This window comes from Haliotis cracherodii, unplaced genomic scaffold, assembly GCF_022045235.1.
Source record: "Haliotis cracherodii isolate W230 unplaced genomic scaffold, xgHalCrac1.p SCAF_5, whole genome shotgun sequence".
NCBI classification, from domain to species: Eukaryota; Metazoa; Mollusca; class Gastropoda; order Lepetellida; family Haliotidae; genus Haliotis; species Haliotis cracherodii.
Window position 1 is genome coordinate 55,916,766 of NW_027266308.1, and position 20,016 is coordinate 55,936,781.

The 20,016-nt window shown below is 40.4% G+C and overlaps 2 protein-coding genes across 2 annotated transcripts; one reads left to right on the plus strand and one right to left on the minus strand.

Annotated features, from left to right (window-relative positions):
* Positions 1 to 5,189: 5,189 nt before the first annotated feature.
* On the minus strand, positions 5,190 to 6,545 carry LOC139443781 (uncharacterized). Its single transcript, XM_071224698.1, has one exon. It carries the CDS (start codon positions 6,543 to 6,545, stop codon positions 5,190 to 5,192), a length of 1,356 nt encoding a protein of 451 aa, XP_071080799.1.
* Positions 6,546 to 15,300: 8,755 nt separating this feature from the next.
* LOC139443394 (glutamate receptor ionotropic, kainate 3-like) lies at positions 15,301 to 16,394 on the plus strand. The gene is made up of 2 exons (XM_071224383.1): positions 15,301 to 15,447; positions 16,125 to 16,394. The coding sequence occupies exons 1-2, from the start codon at positions 15,301 to 15,303 to the stop codon at positions 16,392 to 16,394; spliced, it is 417 nt and encodes a 138-aa protein (XP_071080484.1).
* Positions 16,395 to 20,016: the final 3,622 nt, after the last annotated feature.

The window sequence follows — 20,016 nt, forward strand, 5'->3', positions numbered from 1 at the left end:
GTGCCGAGGTGTGCGTGTAAGCCTGAATTTACCGATTATCTCCAGTTCATCTATGAATAAAGCCTCGGGACTAGTTACGGTCGATTAAAGTGAACAAACAAGACTATTATGTGTTAAGTATTGTTTGCTTTGCACTCGGTTTCACGAAAAATAGAGTTACTATTCACAGAATACATCTTGATGTAATGGTGTTTAACTTCATACGTATTCACGTTGACTATCATACAGGTACGTTGATGAATTACACCTAAATTCGAAATCCTGATATTTTTACGTATCGTTAATGGTGAACGAATCAGCTTGGAAAATGTGACGATTGTTGTTACCTAAGTGGCTATTACTACAATGTATCACAAGGAAATAGAGAGAAACAACTTTCATTTCATAAGAAGTCACTGCCAAAAGCAGAGTCCGTAGTACGATTTCGACGACTTGTATATCAGAACAGAATTTATATAATATATTCTGGCCATGAGGCCAATATTACGGACTATCAGATAATACAGACACATTCTGGCAGAGCGCTTCAATTTACACTGGTTTTGAAATTTCTATTAAAAAAATTCATGATAAAGAGCTAGCTGGAATAAGATGCGGCCATCATTTGTTGTGAGTAAAGATACAAACTTATGTTCATCAACATATTTCTGTTTAGCACGTGCAGAACTTGTGCAATGGCATACACGTTGTAGATGTCACGCCACAGATCTCGCCTCGTGACACTCATTGTCGTACTAATCTTTATTTTCTTGTCGATTAAATATAGTAACATATTTTTTACGCTTATTTGCAAAGGTTAACGTGCATTTTGTAAACTGATCATAAAATCTAAATATGTCCTCTTAGTGATTACATCGATCACATAGTTGTTTGTATGTGTGATATGCTGGTATGCTGTTTGTTTATGTACCGATATATGTATATGTGCATTTGTGTGTGACTTGTATATCATCATAATATTTGCAACAATAGGTAAAATTAATCTAAATTTATTATGCTATCTACATAGCGGGTTGTAGGTATTAAATCACATTTGTTGTTTACATCACCTATCACATTTGCATGCACGTTGAGAGCGTAGTGGAGGGGCATATGACTTAACTCCACTTCATATACATGTGTAACATCAGTAAGCAATTCACATACTCTATCCCAGCCAAGGACATAATTAACCACACTACTTCTATGATAAGCATGTAATTTTACCTACATCCTTGTCACCAAGCAACCTTCAATTGCATATGCGAAGCCCAGTGTTTGTGCACATATCAAGTCGCCCATGGCCACGTCTGTTTGCATCGGAATCTTGCGATGACAGCTGGTTTGGAGAATCCAGACATACCAGATTCTGTCAGAGAATCCATTCTCGCCTCACAGTCGGTTTTAGCGGTTTAAACTTCCATCGACTTAAAAAACATACCTAAGACAACGCATCATGCTCTTGTGGCTATCCCTTTGAAGAGATACTGCATTATTTTATTTATTTATTTATACTGCATGCCCTAACTACAATATTGTAAGAAACGATTCGTTTTAATATAAGTACTAAGTATTAAATAGTTAAAGACTTGATTTTCTTAGTAAGTGAACACCTTTCAATCAACTGCACAAAACTGTTGACCACTCATGTTTGTTCGGTTTTAATGTATGTATACGGGTACAACCAACATGTAATAAATATATTTTGCTTCTATTACGTTGTACTGGAGCGGTATTAACATAAGTCAGATAACTTCTTTACCAATCCAGATTAATTTATTGAATAAAAATATGTTTAAATTATACTCATCTTTGTCGTCCACGGGTAGGCAAGTACCATCATCGTTGTCGATGTTGTCAGGTAGGATACCTGTCCTGTGTTGTAGTCTGACAGATGCGATGTCTTCCTCTAACTTGTCGATGACAGGTTCACACGAGTAAGCATTGGATCTTTAAGATGTGTAATATATGACACAAGGGAACAGTTTGAACGCATTTTGAATTTCAATTTTTAGCGATAAGAGTTAACTGGATGTTGATTTTTGTACAAAGTTATGTATGCTGTGTTTCATCTTTAAAAACCTGATATTCCACCAGACTTCATAATAGCCCAAGTTTCTACACATGACATTCAGTCATGTCCAGATAATAAGTTGATAACGTTTCTATTTGTAAGTTTCTCTTTTTCTACATTCCAGTAGCTATTGCAAGTCTCTTCGTTATCAGATGTACAGTTAAAGTGTCATTGCCCGGGCCCTGGTCACCGCTTTCTGCTTGTATAACTCGTCGTCACACCCGTGTGTGTGCGTGCGTGCGTGCGTGCGTGCGTGCGTGCGTGCGTGTGTGTGTGTGTGTGTGTTGGGGAGGGAGGGGGTCTTCACAGCACCTTTTTCGGTTAGCTTATATATCTCATTTTCGATTTGTCGCAAATTTATCTGTTTTTCTTACTGTGTCCAGAAAGGCTTTAGTTTTCGACGTGTTTCCATCACCAACTGGGTATACCCTTGGATATGCTGACAATGTGTCCTTTTAACCTGTTTGTTGATATCAGGATTGTTGTTTTGTCTCAAATGTTTCTGGGGATGACAAAGAATAGGTTTTGGACCATCTTTAAACCGGTTGCCAGTAGGTGGCGGCCCTATGCATCGAAGGATATACATAACAATATAACGGCTAACATCTTGACCTTTAGTTAGTATGAGCTAGACATATAAATAGTACATGATACTCATCATCTAAGTCTTCGCCACAGAAATTGCATAAACAGTCTGAAAAACCATGATCACCAGACAGTCTATATTTTCGTATTTTAAAACCATTCAAACAGCTTCAATGTTTGCAAAATGTCTTCTTAAATGTACAATCTGAGTTAAGGGCAGATGGTGTTCAGGTTGTAATACAGATTTGTAGCTGAAATAGAATTCTAGGCTTGGTGAATTAGATATACGATCTGACCATTCTTACATGAACATATCGCTTGTTATTTGCTTAAATGTATAAATAAATTGTGTTTATTAATCACTATCATTTAGTGTGTTCGTGAAAAGGTAATCTTATCCTAAAACCTCTTTAAATTGTTTTAGCACGAAATTAATAGTTATTATGTGTACAACACCCATATTTCACTCATAAATCGCCAAGCGTCGACATAAAGGGGCCTACCTTTAGCAAATATTTAGCATCATTCAGATATGGAATGATCTCCCGGATTCAAATTAGACTGATACTCTTTCCTTTTTCAACCTAATGATACCAGGCGTTAGCGAAAAGGTGAGCGTATCCTGCCCCACCGATGGCAAGGGTCACAAATAGACACAAAGGCCAGTCAATTACAACTGTATGTAAGATATATTCTGGCTTCCCACATAATCCACAGTCACCTGCGACTCGGCTGTTCAGATCACAACGTCCACATGTTTCGTAGACATCACACTCGGGTGTTCACATTCACGTATATGAATATCACTTCATCCTTTCATGTCCACACTGTGACAGTTTCACATTTAACACTTGTCACATTTCCAGATGTCTTGCAACAATATAAACGATATTTTGTATCATATTTACCATGCCACACCAGAAGTAACCAAAATTATTTAATCGCTTTGTCGGGTAGCCTGGTGGTTAAAGCGTTCGCTCGTCACGCCGAAGACCCGGGTTCGATTCCCGACATGGGTACAATGTGTGAAGCCCATTTCTGGTGTCCCCCGCCGTGATATTGCTGGAATATTGCTAAAAGCGGCGTAGAACTCACTCACTCACTTCTTTATGAACAATACTTTTCCTAAGTTTACATTTTATGTTGTATCAAATTGTTTAATGCCTTTAATGTGTCGGTGAGACACATGCAAATATGTATAGTGAGTATACGCCTATTTAGGCAACCTTTTCCCGTGTTCCATTTTATTCAATTTACTCAGTTTATATATTTTGTTGTATGTTGTCATTTTCCAAATATTTATTTCTTATGTATAAATGCAAATTTTGTATAATATTCAAGGAGAGGAGGCATCTTGTTGCCGGTTCATCGCTCCTCAATATTAAAATGAAATAAATATTTTTAAACCACATTGTACTAGTATCCTACTTGTGGCACATTCAGAATTATGTTTCAATGTGAACTTTGCAATAACTGGATAAATGTCATCTATATAAAATATTAGTGTCGAAATATATCCCAGATGTGATTCTAATATTTTATATATGTATCGTGACCCATCTGTCCGTTGCCATCGTTGGAAACGGGGACTTAATCCAATCATGTTACGTCAGTGTAATTTTCTATTTTTTATAGTATATACTTTCTTGATCAGTTTCTTGGAGAAAGGACTATCTGTTGAAATATTTTAAGACAATAGTTTGATTTGCATCTGGAATAAATCCATACTTCACCAAAACCAGTTAGTGAATAGCCTATTTCAAGTTTTCGTTATACGAGTCGTCAAGCAATGATAAACTGTATATCACAACTGTAAGTTAGTTTTCATTACTGCACACCAATATTTCATAATCTTTAGCAGTCTGGGGACAAACATTGGACAAATACCAAGATCTCAATACACAAAGGGCGAAACACAATATACCCTTTAATAAATGTATACGCACTCTCTCTACAACACTTTCTTCTCTGAAGCACAAACCAGGCTAGCGCAACAAAGAATAGGTGTAATCAATGATCTACGGATACTACTTAAGATAGTACACCGACTACTAATTCTGTTTACTCCGTGATCTCTTAGTACCCACCAGAAACGTGTTCTTGTGTGTGTAATTACTGGTATGTTTTTTTCCAACTCACACTGAAGAGAATTTTACATATTTGATCTTTCTTGCGAGGAAAGAGCAAATAGAATCTCGCTTAATGGTGTTCAACCGATAAAGCAAGTTGTGTGGCGAGGTAAAAATATATTCTCTGGGTACATGTTCCCATATCAAGTATCGCGTCATACTCTATGGACAGATGCAGAATGTAATGGCGAACACGTATCGTGTTCGCTACCAACCATCTCGTACCGGAAGTAATCTGGTAATGTATTTGTACCGCAGTTTACCATGCTCTTAACATTTCAGCAAGTTTCGCGCAAATGATGAACGAATAATCTATAGAAGCGACAGCGGTGCTTGTGGAAAGTACATACTGACTGACATTGCTGCATTGACTGCAATTGGTATTCAACATGTCTATATCGCGAAAAATCCCATCGCTGTTATCAACGTTCATTGTGGTATGGGCATTTTATTTCTCCGATGTCCTTGTTGATGGATGCGTCGGCTTGATTCGGCTTGATGTGCTTAAAACTTATGTAGTTGATGACAATAGGTGTAATGGTACAGTGTGCTGTGTAGCTAAACCTTGTGGAGTGGATGACACTGTCCACAGTGGCTGTGATGGAACAGTCTGCTGTGTAGCTAAACCTTGTAGTGTGGATGACACTGTCCACGGTGGCTCTGATGGAACAGTCTGCTGTATAGCTAAACCTTGTGGAGTGGATGACAGTGTCCACGGTGGCTCTGATGGAACTGTCTGCTGTGTAGCTAAACCTTGTGGAGTGGATGACACTGTCCACAGTGGCTCTGATGGAACAGTCTGCTGTGTAGCTAAACCTTGTAGTGTGGATGACACTGTCCACAGTGGCTCTGATGGAACAGTCTGCTGTATAGCTAAACCTTGTAGCATGGATGACACTGTCCACAGTGGCTCTGATGGAACTGTCTGCTGTACAGCTAAACCTTGTAGCATGGATGACACTGTCCACAGTGGCTCTGATGGAACTGTCTGCTGTGTAGCTAAACCTTGTAGCATGGATGACACTGTCCACGGTGGCTCTGATGGAACAGTGTGCTGTGTAGCTAAACCTTGCAGTGTGGATGACACTGTCCACGGTGGCTGTGATGGAACAGTGTGCTGTGTAGCTAAACCTCGTAGAGTGGATGACACTGTCCACGGTGGCTCTGATGGAACAGTCTGCTGTGTAGCTAAACCTCGTGGAGTGGATGACACTGTCCATGGTGGCTCTTATGGAACAGTGTGCTGTGTAGCTAAACCTCGTGGAGTGGATGACACTGTCCACGGTGGCTCTTATGGAACAGTGTGCTGTGTAGCTAAACGTCGTGGAGTGGATGACACTGTCCACGGTGGCTCTTATGGAACAGTGTGCTGTGTAGCTAAACCTCGTGGAGTGGATGACACTGTCCACGGTGGCTCTTATGGAACAGTGTGCTGTGTAGCTAAACCTCGTGGAGTGGATGACACTGTCCACGGTGGCTCTTATGGAACAGTCTGCTGTGTAGCTAAACCTCGTGGAGTGGATGACACTGCCCACGGTGGCTCTGATGGAACAGTCTGCTGTATAGCTAAACCTTGTAGTGTGGATGACACTGTCCACAGTGGCTCTGATGGAACAGTGTGCTGTGTAGCTAAACCTTGTAGTGTGGATGGCACTGTCCACAGTGGCTCTGATGGAACAGTGTGCTGTGTAGCTAAACCTTGTAAAGTGGATGAAAATGTCCACACAAACTGGATATTTGCCAAGGAAGGCAAAGCAAGAGATGCCCTGTTTGGCCATTATGCAAAAAGAGATCTCCATAGCCTTCTTGGCACGACGAAGGCTTTAGGCATCATTTACAGACTTCTTGTCAATCTCGGGTGGGATACTGTTACTATTATTCATGACTCAAATGAAGGTAAGATATTACTCGAATATTTTGTGATCCAGTCTTTGAATTACTTTACTTAGAGTAGCACAACGGTTTGGAGTTTATGCTTACTCACTCATTCTTCAAGAGAGTTACAAAACAGGATACGATTTCGTTTTAAATTTTTATTTCAAATGGAAATAGTATACCGTGGTATTATAGTAGGCGGTGCTTATCTTTTTTCAGATGTTTTAATGTCCAGATGTCACCCTTGTGTTTACCCATAATGATTTAATTTGGTTAAACAAAGTAGTATTACAATCTTTTCGTGCCTTTGGAACAGTGGAGGATGCTCTTTCTACGAAAATGTCAAAGAGTGTCATACTGCTCTTTTCCAAAGTTGCCGTGTTTTTGTTCAATCGAATTTGCTTTTGCATGTGTTTGGGACGGTTGCCACCTGGCATCATCACTAATTGATGTTGATTCTTATATAAACACATGGTTGTGATATGGTCGTAAACGTAACATGGACTCTGCTTTCAGCAGATGTTTTTTATAATTATGTCGTTTTGTCGTTTGTTTTTTGTTTGCTTTTGTTTCAATCATGTCGTTTTGTCGTTTTTACTTGCAGAGGCGTCGGCGTCGTGGTTAACAGAAAAACTGTCGTCGACAGGGATGCAAATGCGTATTCATACGTACACAAGCAACATTTCAATCGATTTCAGCAGCTTTTCGGGGGATGACACTACCTTGATCATGTGCTCGGTCACGTGTTTGTCACACGTCTTGTTACAGGTGAAAGTGTTTTAGTGATAACTTATTACTAATCGAGTGGATACAGAAAATCAACAGGTTAATAGCTTGAGCAATGAGCAAGGTCCCACACCATAACCACACGGTGTCTTTAATTACTTTAAACGGGTTTTAACATCGCGTTCAAGGTTATTGCAATTATAAAGCGACGTGCACGCACGTGTGTGTGTGTGGGGGGGGGGGGGGGGGGGAGGGGGAAGGGGAGGGGGGGGGGGGGGGGGGCTACTTGTACCAGTCTGGACTAATGCCGATTTTATAGTGCCTGCCGTAGTGTAACAAGAATACCCCACTCAGACAGACTGCCAGTCTGTGTTTTATCCCCTTAATGCCGAGCGCCATTTTTGGTATGACACGACCTTCCGCTCTCCGGGCAGACGCTCCAACCCTAGAGCACGGAGGCGGTCACATATAGCTGTATTACTTATTAAAATAAAATGTTCACGACTTTGTGCTGGTCAGAAGATCTTTATTGTTATTCGTTTAAAACTGATTGAAATATATAACGTTAAGAAACAGTTAAGACATAAACCGGTAGTGAAACCTGAATATCAGCTCTCTTCTTCAGGCTAGTCAGTACGCCCAGGAGAATCACGTGGAGTCCATGTTGCGTCACGCGTCAAGATGGCTGATAACAATACGTCAACCTACATCTCTACCCGTCCTGGACGTCGTACTCGACAACGTTGCAGCAATTGTCATCACATCGCCTTCAACACAAAATTCACGTGCAGAGGTATATATCATTCTGTTTCATTTGTCTCATGTTTAATACTTGTTAATTAAAAAACATGTCGTTTTACCTTTTTTAAGACTTTTTAAGACTTCGCTCACTGGATGTTCTGTGATTTCACTAGATAACAATTCAGTTACACTGCTGGAGTGGAGAAGCCTGTTATGTACACAGAGGGGTAAAACGTATTGGCCGGTGAAGCCTGTAATATAACCAAAAGGGTGAAGCCAGTAATATAAACAACAACAGGATTATGACTAGTAGGGGTCTTTGATGATAATATCCGTGACAACCAAGCCACAGCATCCAGTTGGAAAAGTCAAAGCCCTCACCACCAACCTCAAAGACTTCAAAATCAGAAAAATCAGAAATATATTCTTTCAAAATATAGACCGGTTAACTTTAGCGAAAGGAGATATTTTTCTCCTAAACACTTTTAGCGCTTTCAAAAGCACAAAGAACAAATTGCATGGATTATCTACATTACGAATCAAGGATAAATCACAGAATATGACAGGCGATTGGTTAAAACATGTCCAGATTAAGTCACTCTCATTTCATATTAAAAACTCCAAATCTTTTAGAGAAACCAAAATGGCGCGCTCCTTCAGTCAAAAACAAACTAACACTTATACTCAGGAATGAGGAATGTTTGGAAGTGAGACACCTAATGCTTGATTATGAAATGCAGAGTGTCATCTCATAGGGAGTTAACTCAAAATATTGTGACAATGATTTTTTATACAAACTGGAAATGCCACCTGAGAACCCGCCACGGTTAACAGATTGCTTTAACAGATTCGAAAATGATGTAATTACTGAAATTGTTGTTTAACATTGATATAGTGTCATCACTCATAGTTTTAATTGAAAAGTTTTACAAAATGAAATAACCAGGAACGGCTAATCTGTTACACATTGCTGTGGAGTAAGGAAGGGCGCCACTTTCACAGAATCACCAACCGAGAGCTGCCTATTTCCATGGACGAAGAACTATACCCAAACAGCCGACGAGGTTTCAACGGTCGCAAGTTTCTTGTTGGTACTCTTGAGGTGAGTTAGACTGTTTGGTTATGACATACATATTTTAACATTTTCTCGGACAATAATATGAATAGGCAACATAAATCATTGTAACGGGTTACTTCCATTCTTTGACCAATTCTGAAAATCTCTTCGAGACTCTCTTCTTCTTCAGGGTCCGTGAAGATCCGGGGTAGAATTGGTCTTCAGCAACCCATGCTTGCCGTAAAAGGCGGCTATGCTTGTCATAAGAGGGGACTAACAGGATCGGGAGGTCAGGCTCGCTGAATTGGTTGATGCATGTCATCGTATCCCAATTGCGTGGATGGATGCTCATGCTATCAATCACCGGATTGTCTGGTCCAGGCTCGATTATTTACAGACAGCCGTCATATAGCTGGAATATTGCTGAGTGCGGCGTTAAACAACGAACCAACCAACCAACTTCTTGATCAGAATTTCTCCTTTATGAACTTAGTCCTACCGCTGAGGACTCAGTTAAAAAAGAGTTTAATGAACCTCCTGATAATAATAAACATATCACTGCGTTCTGTGAACCTTGTCCGTTACGCGTTTCTCTTTTTCAGCCTCTGAATGACAGAGTGAGTCTGGTTTTAAGCCGTTTTGAACACTATTGCAGTTTATCATCACGGCGTGTCAGATTGATATTGGTGGGGAGAACCACTAAGATAAAGGTCTTAGATTTAACCACTTTTGTAAAACCCACGAGCTGGGTATGATTCTGACAAAGCTAGACGAACATGATCATGGGGAAACCTTATTTGCTTCCATTTGAAACAAAAGTCATCTTAAAGAGTACATTGGTTATTTTGAATTTAGATGAATGCAAATGTTATTCGCGGTTGTTTAAATTAGGCAATATTCTGTAGGTTTTCGGCGCGCTTATCAAATTGATCTGAGCATTTCACCAAAACGCACACGTCCAGGTTCGAGCGCAAAAAAATCGTTCAGTGGGGATTCCGACCACCTATGCTAGTCGTAACAGGTGACTACATGGATCTGGTGACCTGGTGCATGGCCTGTCAACGTACCCGACGGCGTGGAACGTTGCTCATAATTTGAATCATCGTATTATATGTGTCATACCCGATTATTTACAGACTGTCATCATATAGCTGGAATATTGCCGAGTGCGTCGTTAAAGAACAAACATACACATTTGTTCCGTTTTTGGCGATATTTTGAAAATAGTTCCTCGCACTTTGCTGAAAACTGCTAAACTCGGGTCATAGGAGTGACCAATCAAGCACAAGACTACCACTCCATCATGAAATGCATTGTCACTTAGACGTAGACTGTCTGACACCATAAATACTTTGTTGCAAGGTATGGGGAATTGTTTTTAAATGTTTAGGTTCATAGTTTTAATTGTAGCTGCACAATATCTAGTCTCCATACAAAATCCCAGTCACCCCCAAGAATATCAAATGGTAGGTCCCTTGAACTTAACTACACATGGGTGTGCCTGTATAGGTGAGTCTATTCAGCTATTTGAAGGGGTAAGAGTCCATTAACGAGTCATTTTTTACTTGGTATTATTTCAAACCCGGGTTCAAATTCGCTTGTTATGATTTATATTAGTGCTACAACTGACTCGGTACGTCCTTTACTCATTCCACAAATACAACCTGGTAACAATATTCAATTACAGTAAACTACGGTTATAACGAACTCAAAGGGACCACTAATTGTAGTTCGTAATAACCGTAGTTCGTTATAGGCATATATACAGCATTTATACAACAAATGGCCGGGACTAAAAAATCAGGTCGTTATATCGGTCAGTTCGTTATAAGCGTGTTCGTTATAACCGTACTTTACTGTATTTATTTCTTCTGACGTGGGTAAATTCTATATGTTCTTCAGTGTTGTTTAATATACAAAATTCCAATTTTTCAGTAATAAAAAGAGATTAAAATATAATAGAATCAGATTCATTCAAGTCTGACGGCTTAATGAATAATTGGAAATAAGTGACACGTTTGACAGGATTTTAGTCATGTCACGGCCGTATATATCTATCATTTATATCAAACTCACGAGCACGGGTATGATTCTAATCAACTAAGGAGCGAACTTTGGTCGAACGAAAGGAAATTTGGATCCTATAACAAGACATGATTTAAGTCTGAATGAATTGTGAGTCTTTAGATCACTTGGTCACCCGTCCCGATGTCTATTGTGGTAACGGGAAACGGGAAACATTTCATTGCTTCGCTTTCCTCAGAAACATGTTGCATAAATCATCAATGTACGTTTCAGTGGCATCCATTCGTCTTTCATCTAAATCAAACCTATTCCGGTTTCTGTGTGGACATACTCAACATTGTGAGGGACCGACTGAACTTCACGTGAGTACACCTCGTTGTGAGTGAATGTGGTTTTACGCCGCAATGCACCAGCAGAGGACACCATAAATGGATTCACACACTTGTAAAACACTGATTTTCAGTGATCCATTCATATCATTTTCACCGCTATTTTCGTTTTTACCCCCATTTGAATCTATTTAAGTGGGGGGAGCACGGGTGGCCCAGTCGTCTAAGGCGCCGCGATTCGCTGTGCAGAGTGCGTCCCTCGGGCATGCCAGAAACCTATGATTGTGGGTTCGAATCCCGGTTCGCCCTGATTATGTTTCTAGGTTTGTCAGCACCATACACGTGCTCGTGGGTTTCACCGAAGTGGTAAACGTCTTAGACCTGCTTCACTTCGGGCTTTCCTCCCACATTAAGCTGACACGCCGCGATATAACTGGAATACTGTTGAAAGCGGCGTTAAACCCAACTCACTCACTCACTCACTCACTGTTTCAGGGGATCATCGAGACCGGTTATTCCCTGGCCTTGACGTTCTATATATACACGTGAGAGCATACTTAGTATGTCATGTACAGTGTGTAGGTACATGATCATATTTGTTAAAAGAATATTGTTTCCAGTTCACGAAGGCGTAAATTGACAAACATTGTCTGAAAGTAACTTGATCCTTCGATAGATAGATTTTGGGCACATTGACACAAGAGAAGACATAGCAAATGCCGAGATATTAAAACTGCCCCCACTATTCTGCGAAATGACCTTGTTTCCTAAGTGTTTCGCTTTGCTTGTAAGCAGTAGAATCTCTGCATTTGTAAATAATTCAAAGTTAGCGAATCAACGGCGTGGCGCGTGGCGGTAAAAAAGGACACATTTGATGTTATCGCTGATTGTCAGTGATCGATATTTTTTGTTACTGTGTTGCCTATTAAGCCAAATGGAATCAGTTTGGGCAGATTATCGATACTGATTTTTATGACGTTATGTTTCTAAATTGTATTCAATATTTCAACGTTGCGAAGAAAATCGTGATTTCATTTGACAAGCATGCTAGAGTCTAAAATACAGTATTATACCGAGATACCGAACAAACAAGTGTTTTATTTGATATCAACATTCACATGAAGAAATTAGAACCATTTGCTGAAGACAATATGAAAAATAAAGAACGATGTCTCTGGGAACCTTTCTCCTGATGGTGACATGAGAATAAAGGTATTTTATATCATTCAAACAGTGAAACACGTTGATCCTGACCCGTCCACCCTGTTTTACGTGCGATTACTTATGCAAACGTTAATAAACCGTGAAGATCCGGGTAGAGAATAGGTCTTCAGCAACCCATGCTTGCCGTAAAAGGCGACTATGCTTGTCGTAAGAGGCGACTAACGGGATCGGGTGGTCAGGCTGGCTGACTTGGTTGATGCATGTCATCGTATTCCAATTGTGTGGATTGATGCTCATGCTATCAATCACCGGATTGTCTGGTCCAGACTCGATTATTTACAGACCGCCGTCATATAGCTGGAATATAGTTGAGTGTAGCCTAAACAACAAACAAACAGCAAACGTCACTACACAGTGAGAGTGACATTTTACCTCAGTATCGAGTTCCAGGTTCATAACCTGTCATCTTATGTTTGTAGTTACGAATTCATTCAACCGGAAGATAAACAGTACGGTGCACATATTGGCGACGGTAAATGGTCCGGACTTATCGGCCAGCTGCAAAACAAGGTACATTTAATTTGCAACATTTCTTTTACCTTTTTTTAATTTATGGTTAATGTGACTATCAGTCGTAGACAAGTTTATGTATGAAAATTCCGACAGGTTTATTATTTCTTTGTCATAATTGTCACAATCAACGTAGCTTAAATTATGTTTTTTTATAATCAGATCACAACACTTGGGAACAAAACAGACTAAATTCGCAACGTGGGTATAAAATACCCTGTAAAAGAAAAATACACCCATGTATGATGGTGGATAAAAAAATAAACAAACAAGAAATGGTTATTCAACAGTGATGTATTTGATACGGGTAACATAGTCGTGATTCGGACCTTAAGTTTGGAGTGTTTCGGGACTGTTTTCCGCATTGTAACGTTTTCATAACGTTAGTAAATTTCTGGTGAAATCCAATTTTCAAGTGTATACTTTCTTTTGCAGTTTTCATGTAGTTTGTCACTTATGCATTTTCTGACAGGCAGTGGAGATGGCAATCACGGATATAAGCATAACGTACGAACGAGAAAGAATTGTAGATTTTGCTTTCCCGTTCACGATCGACGCAACCAGCATTATTGTCAGGGATTCTACAGATAACACAAGGAAGATCTGGACGTTCACGTCTCCCTTTAAGTGGGAGGTATACGTGTGCTTATCACTGGCCTTTATCGTGGTGTTTATGATGGCCCTTGCTATTGATCTCTGGGATTGTAAGAATTCAATGACCTCAACAAGGACGAGAAAGACGTGTAAGAGAGTTGATATCTTCTGGTATATGTTTGGAGTACCATTTCGTCAAGGTGAGTAGGCCACTAATTGAAGTTATTGTTTCTTATTCCATGTGTTAAAATTGTTGTGGGCGCGTTTCAATGTTTGTGTTCTATGCCTGGAAACCACCGTAGTTGATGTCACTACAGAGACTGACTGTAGTCACAACCCTCAGATTCCTTTGTTTAACTGCACCAAAATTGTTTCTGTGTGTATGGAGGTGTGCATTTTGTGCATTTCTGGTATGAGGAATATGGAGAATCTCACCCTCGTGTCTTCTGGTATCAAATATATCAACACAAGTCGTTAAAAGTGGCAAAACGCCTCCTCAAGTCTCGGAGTTTTTCCATTTTTATCAAAGAGTGTTGATATATTTGATATCCAAAGACACGAGGGTGAGATTTAATTTATCATCCAACATCATTCTTCCAACTTGTTCAGTTTGTAGACGGTAATAAGCAGTGTCTTAAGTGTAAAAGATACTGCTAACAGGTTCAGTAGAAGAGCCATTAGTGATGTCATTTTATTGTGGCCTCATGGTAACGATGACGTCACAATGCAGCGACATCTGCAATGTAGAGATCGCTTGATCTCACCCAAGCGATGTCTCCTTTGGGATCATAAATTCTTTTACGCGTTCATTAGATGAAGTACTGATGACTGACCGCACATGTCCAACTTAGTTAAAAGGTGATCGTAGCATAAATATATTGCAAGTACCAGTATTGTATTAAATTATTGGAGCTGAATCTTTTATGTTCTTTCGATCAATTTATTTCACCATATAACACGATTTTTACAATTTTTTTAACATCCAGAGAGCCTTTGCTCCATGGTGTGATGCCCATTTCCAGACTAAATCTAGGCCTTGCGATTTGTGAAACTGAGACATTGTTTCAATGTACTTTGGGTGATTGTTCCCTGTCAGACTGATATACATCATGAAATTTGAAGCAGGCAGACAATGCAGTATTAGAATGACTTGAATAATATTTCCTGGGATTGCCAATTTGTCTGAGCCTAGTCCGCCTTTAACTAAATGTTTTGACCAGTTTTATGCTACGATCACCTGAAATTTGAAGCAGCAGGCAGAGAATGCAGTATTACAATGACTTGAATAATACTTCCTGGGATTGCCAATTTGTCTGAGCTTAGTCCGCCTTTAACCAAATTTTTTGACTAGTTTTACTGGATGGCTGTTCCGCTTGTACAGGCAATGGGCAGATGTTTCGGCATGGCCGCAGTCGTGTTTTGCTTGGCTGCTGGTGGGTACTAACGTGCCTCATGACCGCTGTGTTCTCTGGTAACCTCGTCGCCTTCCTCACCGCCAACGCCCAGTCGCCTCCATTTGAGACTGCACTGGAGATGGTAACCCAGACTAATTTCAAATGGGGTTGTGTCAGTGGAGGCAGCTTTCTGACACTGTTCAAGGTATTTGCAACAGATTACTAAAATAAAAAAAAGCGTACGTAATGGATCTGGTGTCTGAGTTTAAATTGTTTGTTTGTTTGTTTGTTGTTTAACGCCGCGCTCAGCAATATTCCAGCTATATGACGGCGGTCTGTAAATAATCAGGTCTGGACCAGACAATCCAGTGATTGACATCATGAGCATCAATCCACGCAATTGGGATCGATGACATGCATCAACCAAGTCAGCGAGCATGACGACCCGATCCCGTTAGTTGCCTCTTACGACAAGCATAGTCGCCTTTTACGGCAAGCGCGAGTTGCTGAAAACCTATTCGACCACGGATCTTCACGGTTCCTCTGAGTGTATAGCGAACGCACCCGACGACGTAAGTCGTTGCTCATAATATCAATTACTTGTAGGTCTAGACTCGATTATTTACAGGCCGCCATGATTGCTGGCTCGAATATTGCTGACTCAGGTATTAGACAAAGAGAAACAAATAACAGTAAACATCGTGAATGATTATCACGTGTCATGGAACCTATTATGTTCACATGCGGTATGATATGATGTTTGTGTTTCTTGTCGCAATTGAAATGCTTTCTGCGAAATGTTTTAGCTTATTTTAAGTCACTAATTTGTACTCAAAACAGTGAAAAACGTACATGTATTCCTCGAATTATGTCTTTTGTTAGATGTCCAACCTGACCGTTCACAAGCTCCTTCTTGAAGGTATACAGAGATTCAGTAAATCCGATCCAGATATTCTAAGTCCGCATCAAGACGTGCACCTGAAGAGACTATTAACAGAGGACTATGCCTTTATAGGAGGACGCCCGCTCTCCAACTACTGGAGGAGTCGTAACTGCCAACTGCGCATGCTCAAAGATAATCTTTACCCTGTTACATACAGCATTGCGTTTCCTAACGGTTCTCCATACAAGGAGATTGTTGCCGACATGTAAGTACAATCATTAATCCCAAACACCGAAGGTGAGGTGGTGTTTAAAGCCGCGTTCAAGATTGTCGCTCTTATTTAGCGACGTGCGTGCACGTGTGTACTTGCCCAAACGAATTGCGGTTTTATAGCGCTAGCCAACTGAGATGCCATGCTTTATTTAACATGGATATCCCACTCAGACACAGCATACTGGCTCACCGTCCGGAACTTGTGTTGTCCCCAATATCCTGAGCACCGAGCTGGGTAACAACAAGTACCGCCTTTTAACGTCTTTTCGTGGCACACACACAGCTCTGTTTCTTTTCAAGTCCTGTTTATTGTTCTGACTACTTTCGTCATTACCTAAAGTAAATATGATCGTATCATGTTGTGACATGACACTGTAGTCAAGAAGACACTATGAAGAAGAAGTAACACTGCTTATTTACTTCCAGGGACCGCCTCCGTGGTCTAGTGGTAGAACGTCTGCCAGGAGAGCGGAAGGTCCGGGGTTCGATCCCCGGTCGCGTCATACCAAAAGACGTTAAAAGATGGTACTTGTTGTTACCATGTCTGGCGCTCGGCATTAAGAGGCAAAAACAAGGACTGGTTGGCTCGTGTCCGTATACTGTATTCATGTTAAATTGCGACATGGTATCTCAGTGGGCTAATCGGCATCAGTCCGAAATAGTACAAGCTCACACACACACACACACACACACACACACACACACACACACACACACACACACACACTTGCATGCACGTCTCCACATAAGTGCAATAATCTTACGCGACGTTAAACCCTATTCATCTCACCTATTTACTTCCAGAATCCTGCAGTTGGTCAACACGGGTGTCATTGATCGCCTCAAACAAGCATGGTGGCCGAAGGACAAGTGTTCACAGCCGGCAAAGACAAAGGGCCAAGTTGTCACCCTTGTTGATGTACAGTCTGCATTTTACTCAATTCTTATTGGTCTGTTTGCAGCTACAGTTGTTTTGCTCGTGGAACGTGTCCACAGACAATGCCGATGACGCCTTATTCAGTCATCAACTAACCCTGTCATACCAACTTTCTACGCGAAGTCAGCCACGTGCAAGGACTGTCCATTCAACAACGGTTATGCCCCTTTTGTGACAACTGCATCGAAGATGAGACACGCAGTAGTTAATACACACCACAAAATAATAATTATCAGCAGAAGAAATACGTTTCTTCTCCTGACGTCACTTCCTGTTTGTTTACATTGTGCAGTATATTCAGACCCTGAATTACAAGCTAGAGCAGAACGCAGCGCTACTATTACCGCAATACAACTCTCTGTCTGATAGTGATAAGATGTGTGTTTTACTGTCATTTACTGGCTTTGTTTTAATTTCGGCCAAAACCTTGTATTTAATTTTAACCCGGCGATGAGCGCTTTTATATTCCTGATATTATTATGTATTCTATTTTATTTCAGGGAATGCTGTTTTAAATATATTTTGTATAACCTGTTTTATATATGGTCTCTCGCAATTCTTTTAGAATGGCTTGTGTTCTTTGATAATACATGTAGATGTATATTATTTTATGTATATATTGCTCGACATGAGGTGAGACCCAAATAAACTGTCTGTCTGTCTGTCTGCAAGCGTGGGGCCCGATTTCGTAATACTGTGTGTTTACCAAAAAAACAATTATGCTTGACAATAATAGTAATGTTAACAACAGAAACACACAACCGCATACACGTGAACGCACACACGCACATGACGTCGGACAATATTCACGGGCGGATCAAGTATATATGACCCATACTCATTGAAATACTCCATTAACTAAGCAGTTCTTTATACGTCGGAACCACAACATGAGGTTTGACTTACCACACAATGGAATATTGAAGCACATGGTATCCTCCTGAAACCCCTACAGCTGAACCGTCCTGAAACCCCTACAGCTGAACCGGGAAGGTCCGGGATAGAACAGGTCTTCAGCATCCCATGTTTGTCGTAAGAGACGACTATGCCTGTCGTAAGAGTCGAGTAACGGGACTGGGTGGCGAGGCTCACTGACTTGGTTGATATATGTCATCGTATCTCAATTCCGGTCAGACCTTACTGTGATGCTATAGTTCTCAGTTAAGCAAGTCTATCTTTCATATTACTGGGACCCCTTTTCAACTTAAATTATATATTTTCAGAGAGTAAGCGTTCGTCTAGCTCACAACCTGTATAGTACGCAAACATTAATCTGATTGTGGCGGTTTAACCAGTATATAGATAAAAGTCCCCAGTTCTGTCAGAAGCTGTTCGTAAGATATATTGTATAAATACTATATTTTAAATAGTGAGGAACAGGCTACTCTACAGCCTTAATAGATTTTGCGTATATGTTAAACTTCACCACATCTGCAAACATTAACTCTTTAATCAGCAACAATAAGTATGATTATGTAGAAAATGTTTCCATATCATCCCTAGATAGCTACAGCTCACATACAGCTGTAGTTATTATGACATTGTTAAATACAAAATATTATTTCTTCATGAAAAACAAATAAGATGAATATTCAGTTCCGATCCCCATGAGGTGAGGTGAGGTGAAATTGGGTTTAACGTCGCGTCCAAGATTATTGCACTTATATAGCGACGTGCATGCACGTGTATGTGTGTGTGTGTGTGTCTGCTTGTACTAGTCCGGACTGATGCCGATTTATAGTGCTAGCTCACTGAGATACCATGCCGCAGTTTAACATGAATACACCACTCAGACACAGTATACTGACTCCGAGCCGACCAGTCCTTGTTTTAGCCCCTTAATGCCGAGCGCCAGACAGGGTAACAAAAAGTACCATCTTTTAACGTCTTTTGGTATGACGCGGCCGCGAATCGAACCCCGGACCTTCCGTTCTCCGGGCGGACGCTCTACAATAAGACCATGGAGGCGGCTCAATTTCCCATGAAATCAAAATGTAAGTTAAGCACTTTCGCGTCATGGTTCATTTTGGTCCCAAGTTACTATTTGCCACGGTGTCAGTGTTATACGCTGATGCGTTTTCACGTGAACAAGCAGGACCGCAACATTCATTCATTTTCACAGACTGACTGTTATGCGATGTCACTTTGAGTACTCGGTGCAGTCCCATTCTCTTCAGGTCTGCATGTGCAACGTCACATTCATGTACATTGATATAAACAAAAGGGTTAAGCTAGAAATATCTAGTCTTTGACCGACTACAAAGGTCTAAATGTTTACCCTTTATGTACATAACAGGCTTCTCCAATCCAAGTAAGGATAGGATTTTTGGATGAACAACTTCTTTATTACAATTAAGAGCGACGTTTCGGTGTAAATTTTCTTAATTGTGATAAAGAAGTTGTTCATCAATACATCCTATCCTTACTTAGTACTCCAACTTCTAAATGCCTCTCAAAGAAGTTCTCCTGTCCAGTGTAACTACATCTTGATCTACTCTAGAGTATAAACACTGCCTCCTACCTGAGTATAAACTTGTGCCTTGTGCTTGATAACAGGTTAGAACCTACACCCAAAAGTTGCTCCTAATTGTGATTTGTTGAACTGTAAGATTACAAGTGAGTGAGTTTGGTTTTACGCCGCTTTTAGCAATGTTCCAGCAATATCACGGCGGGGGACACCA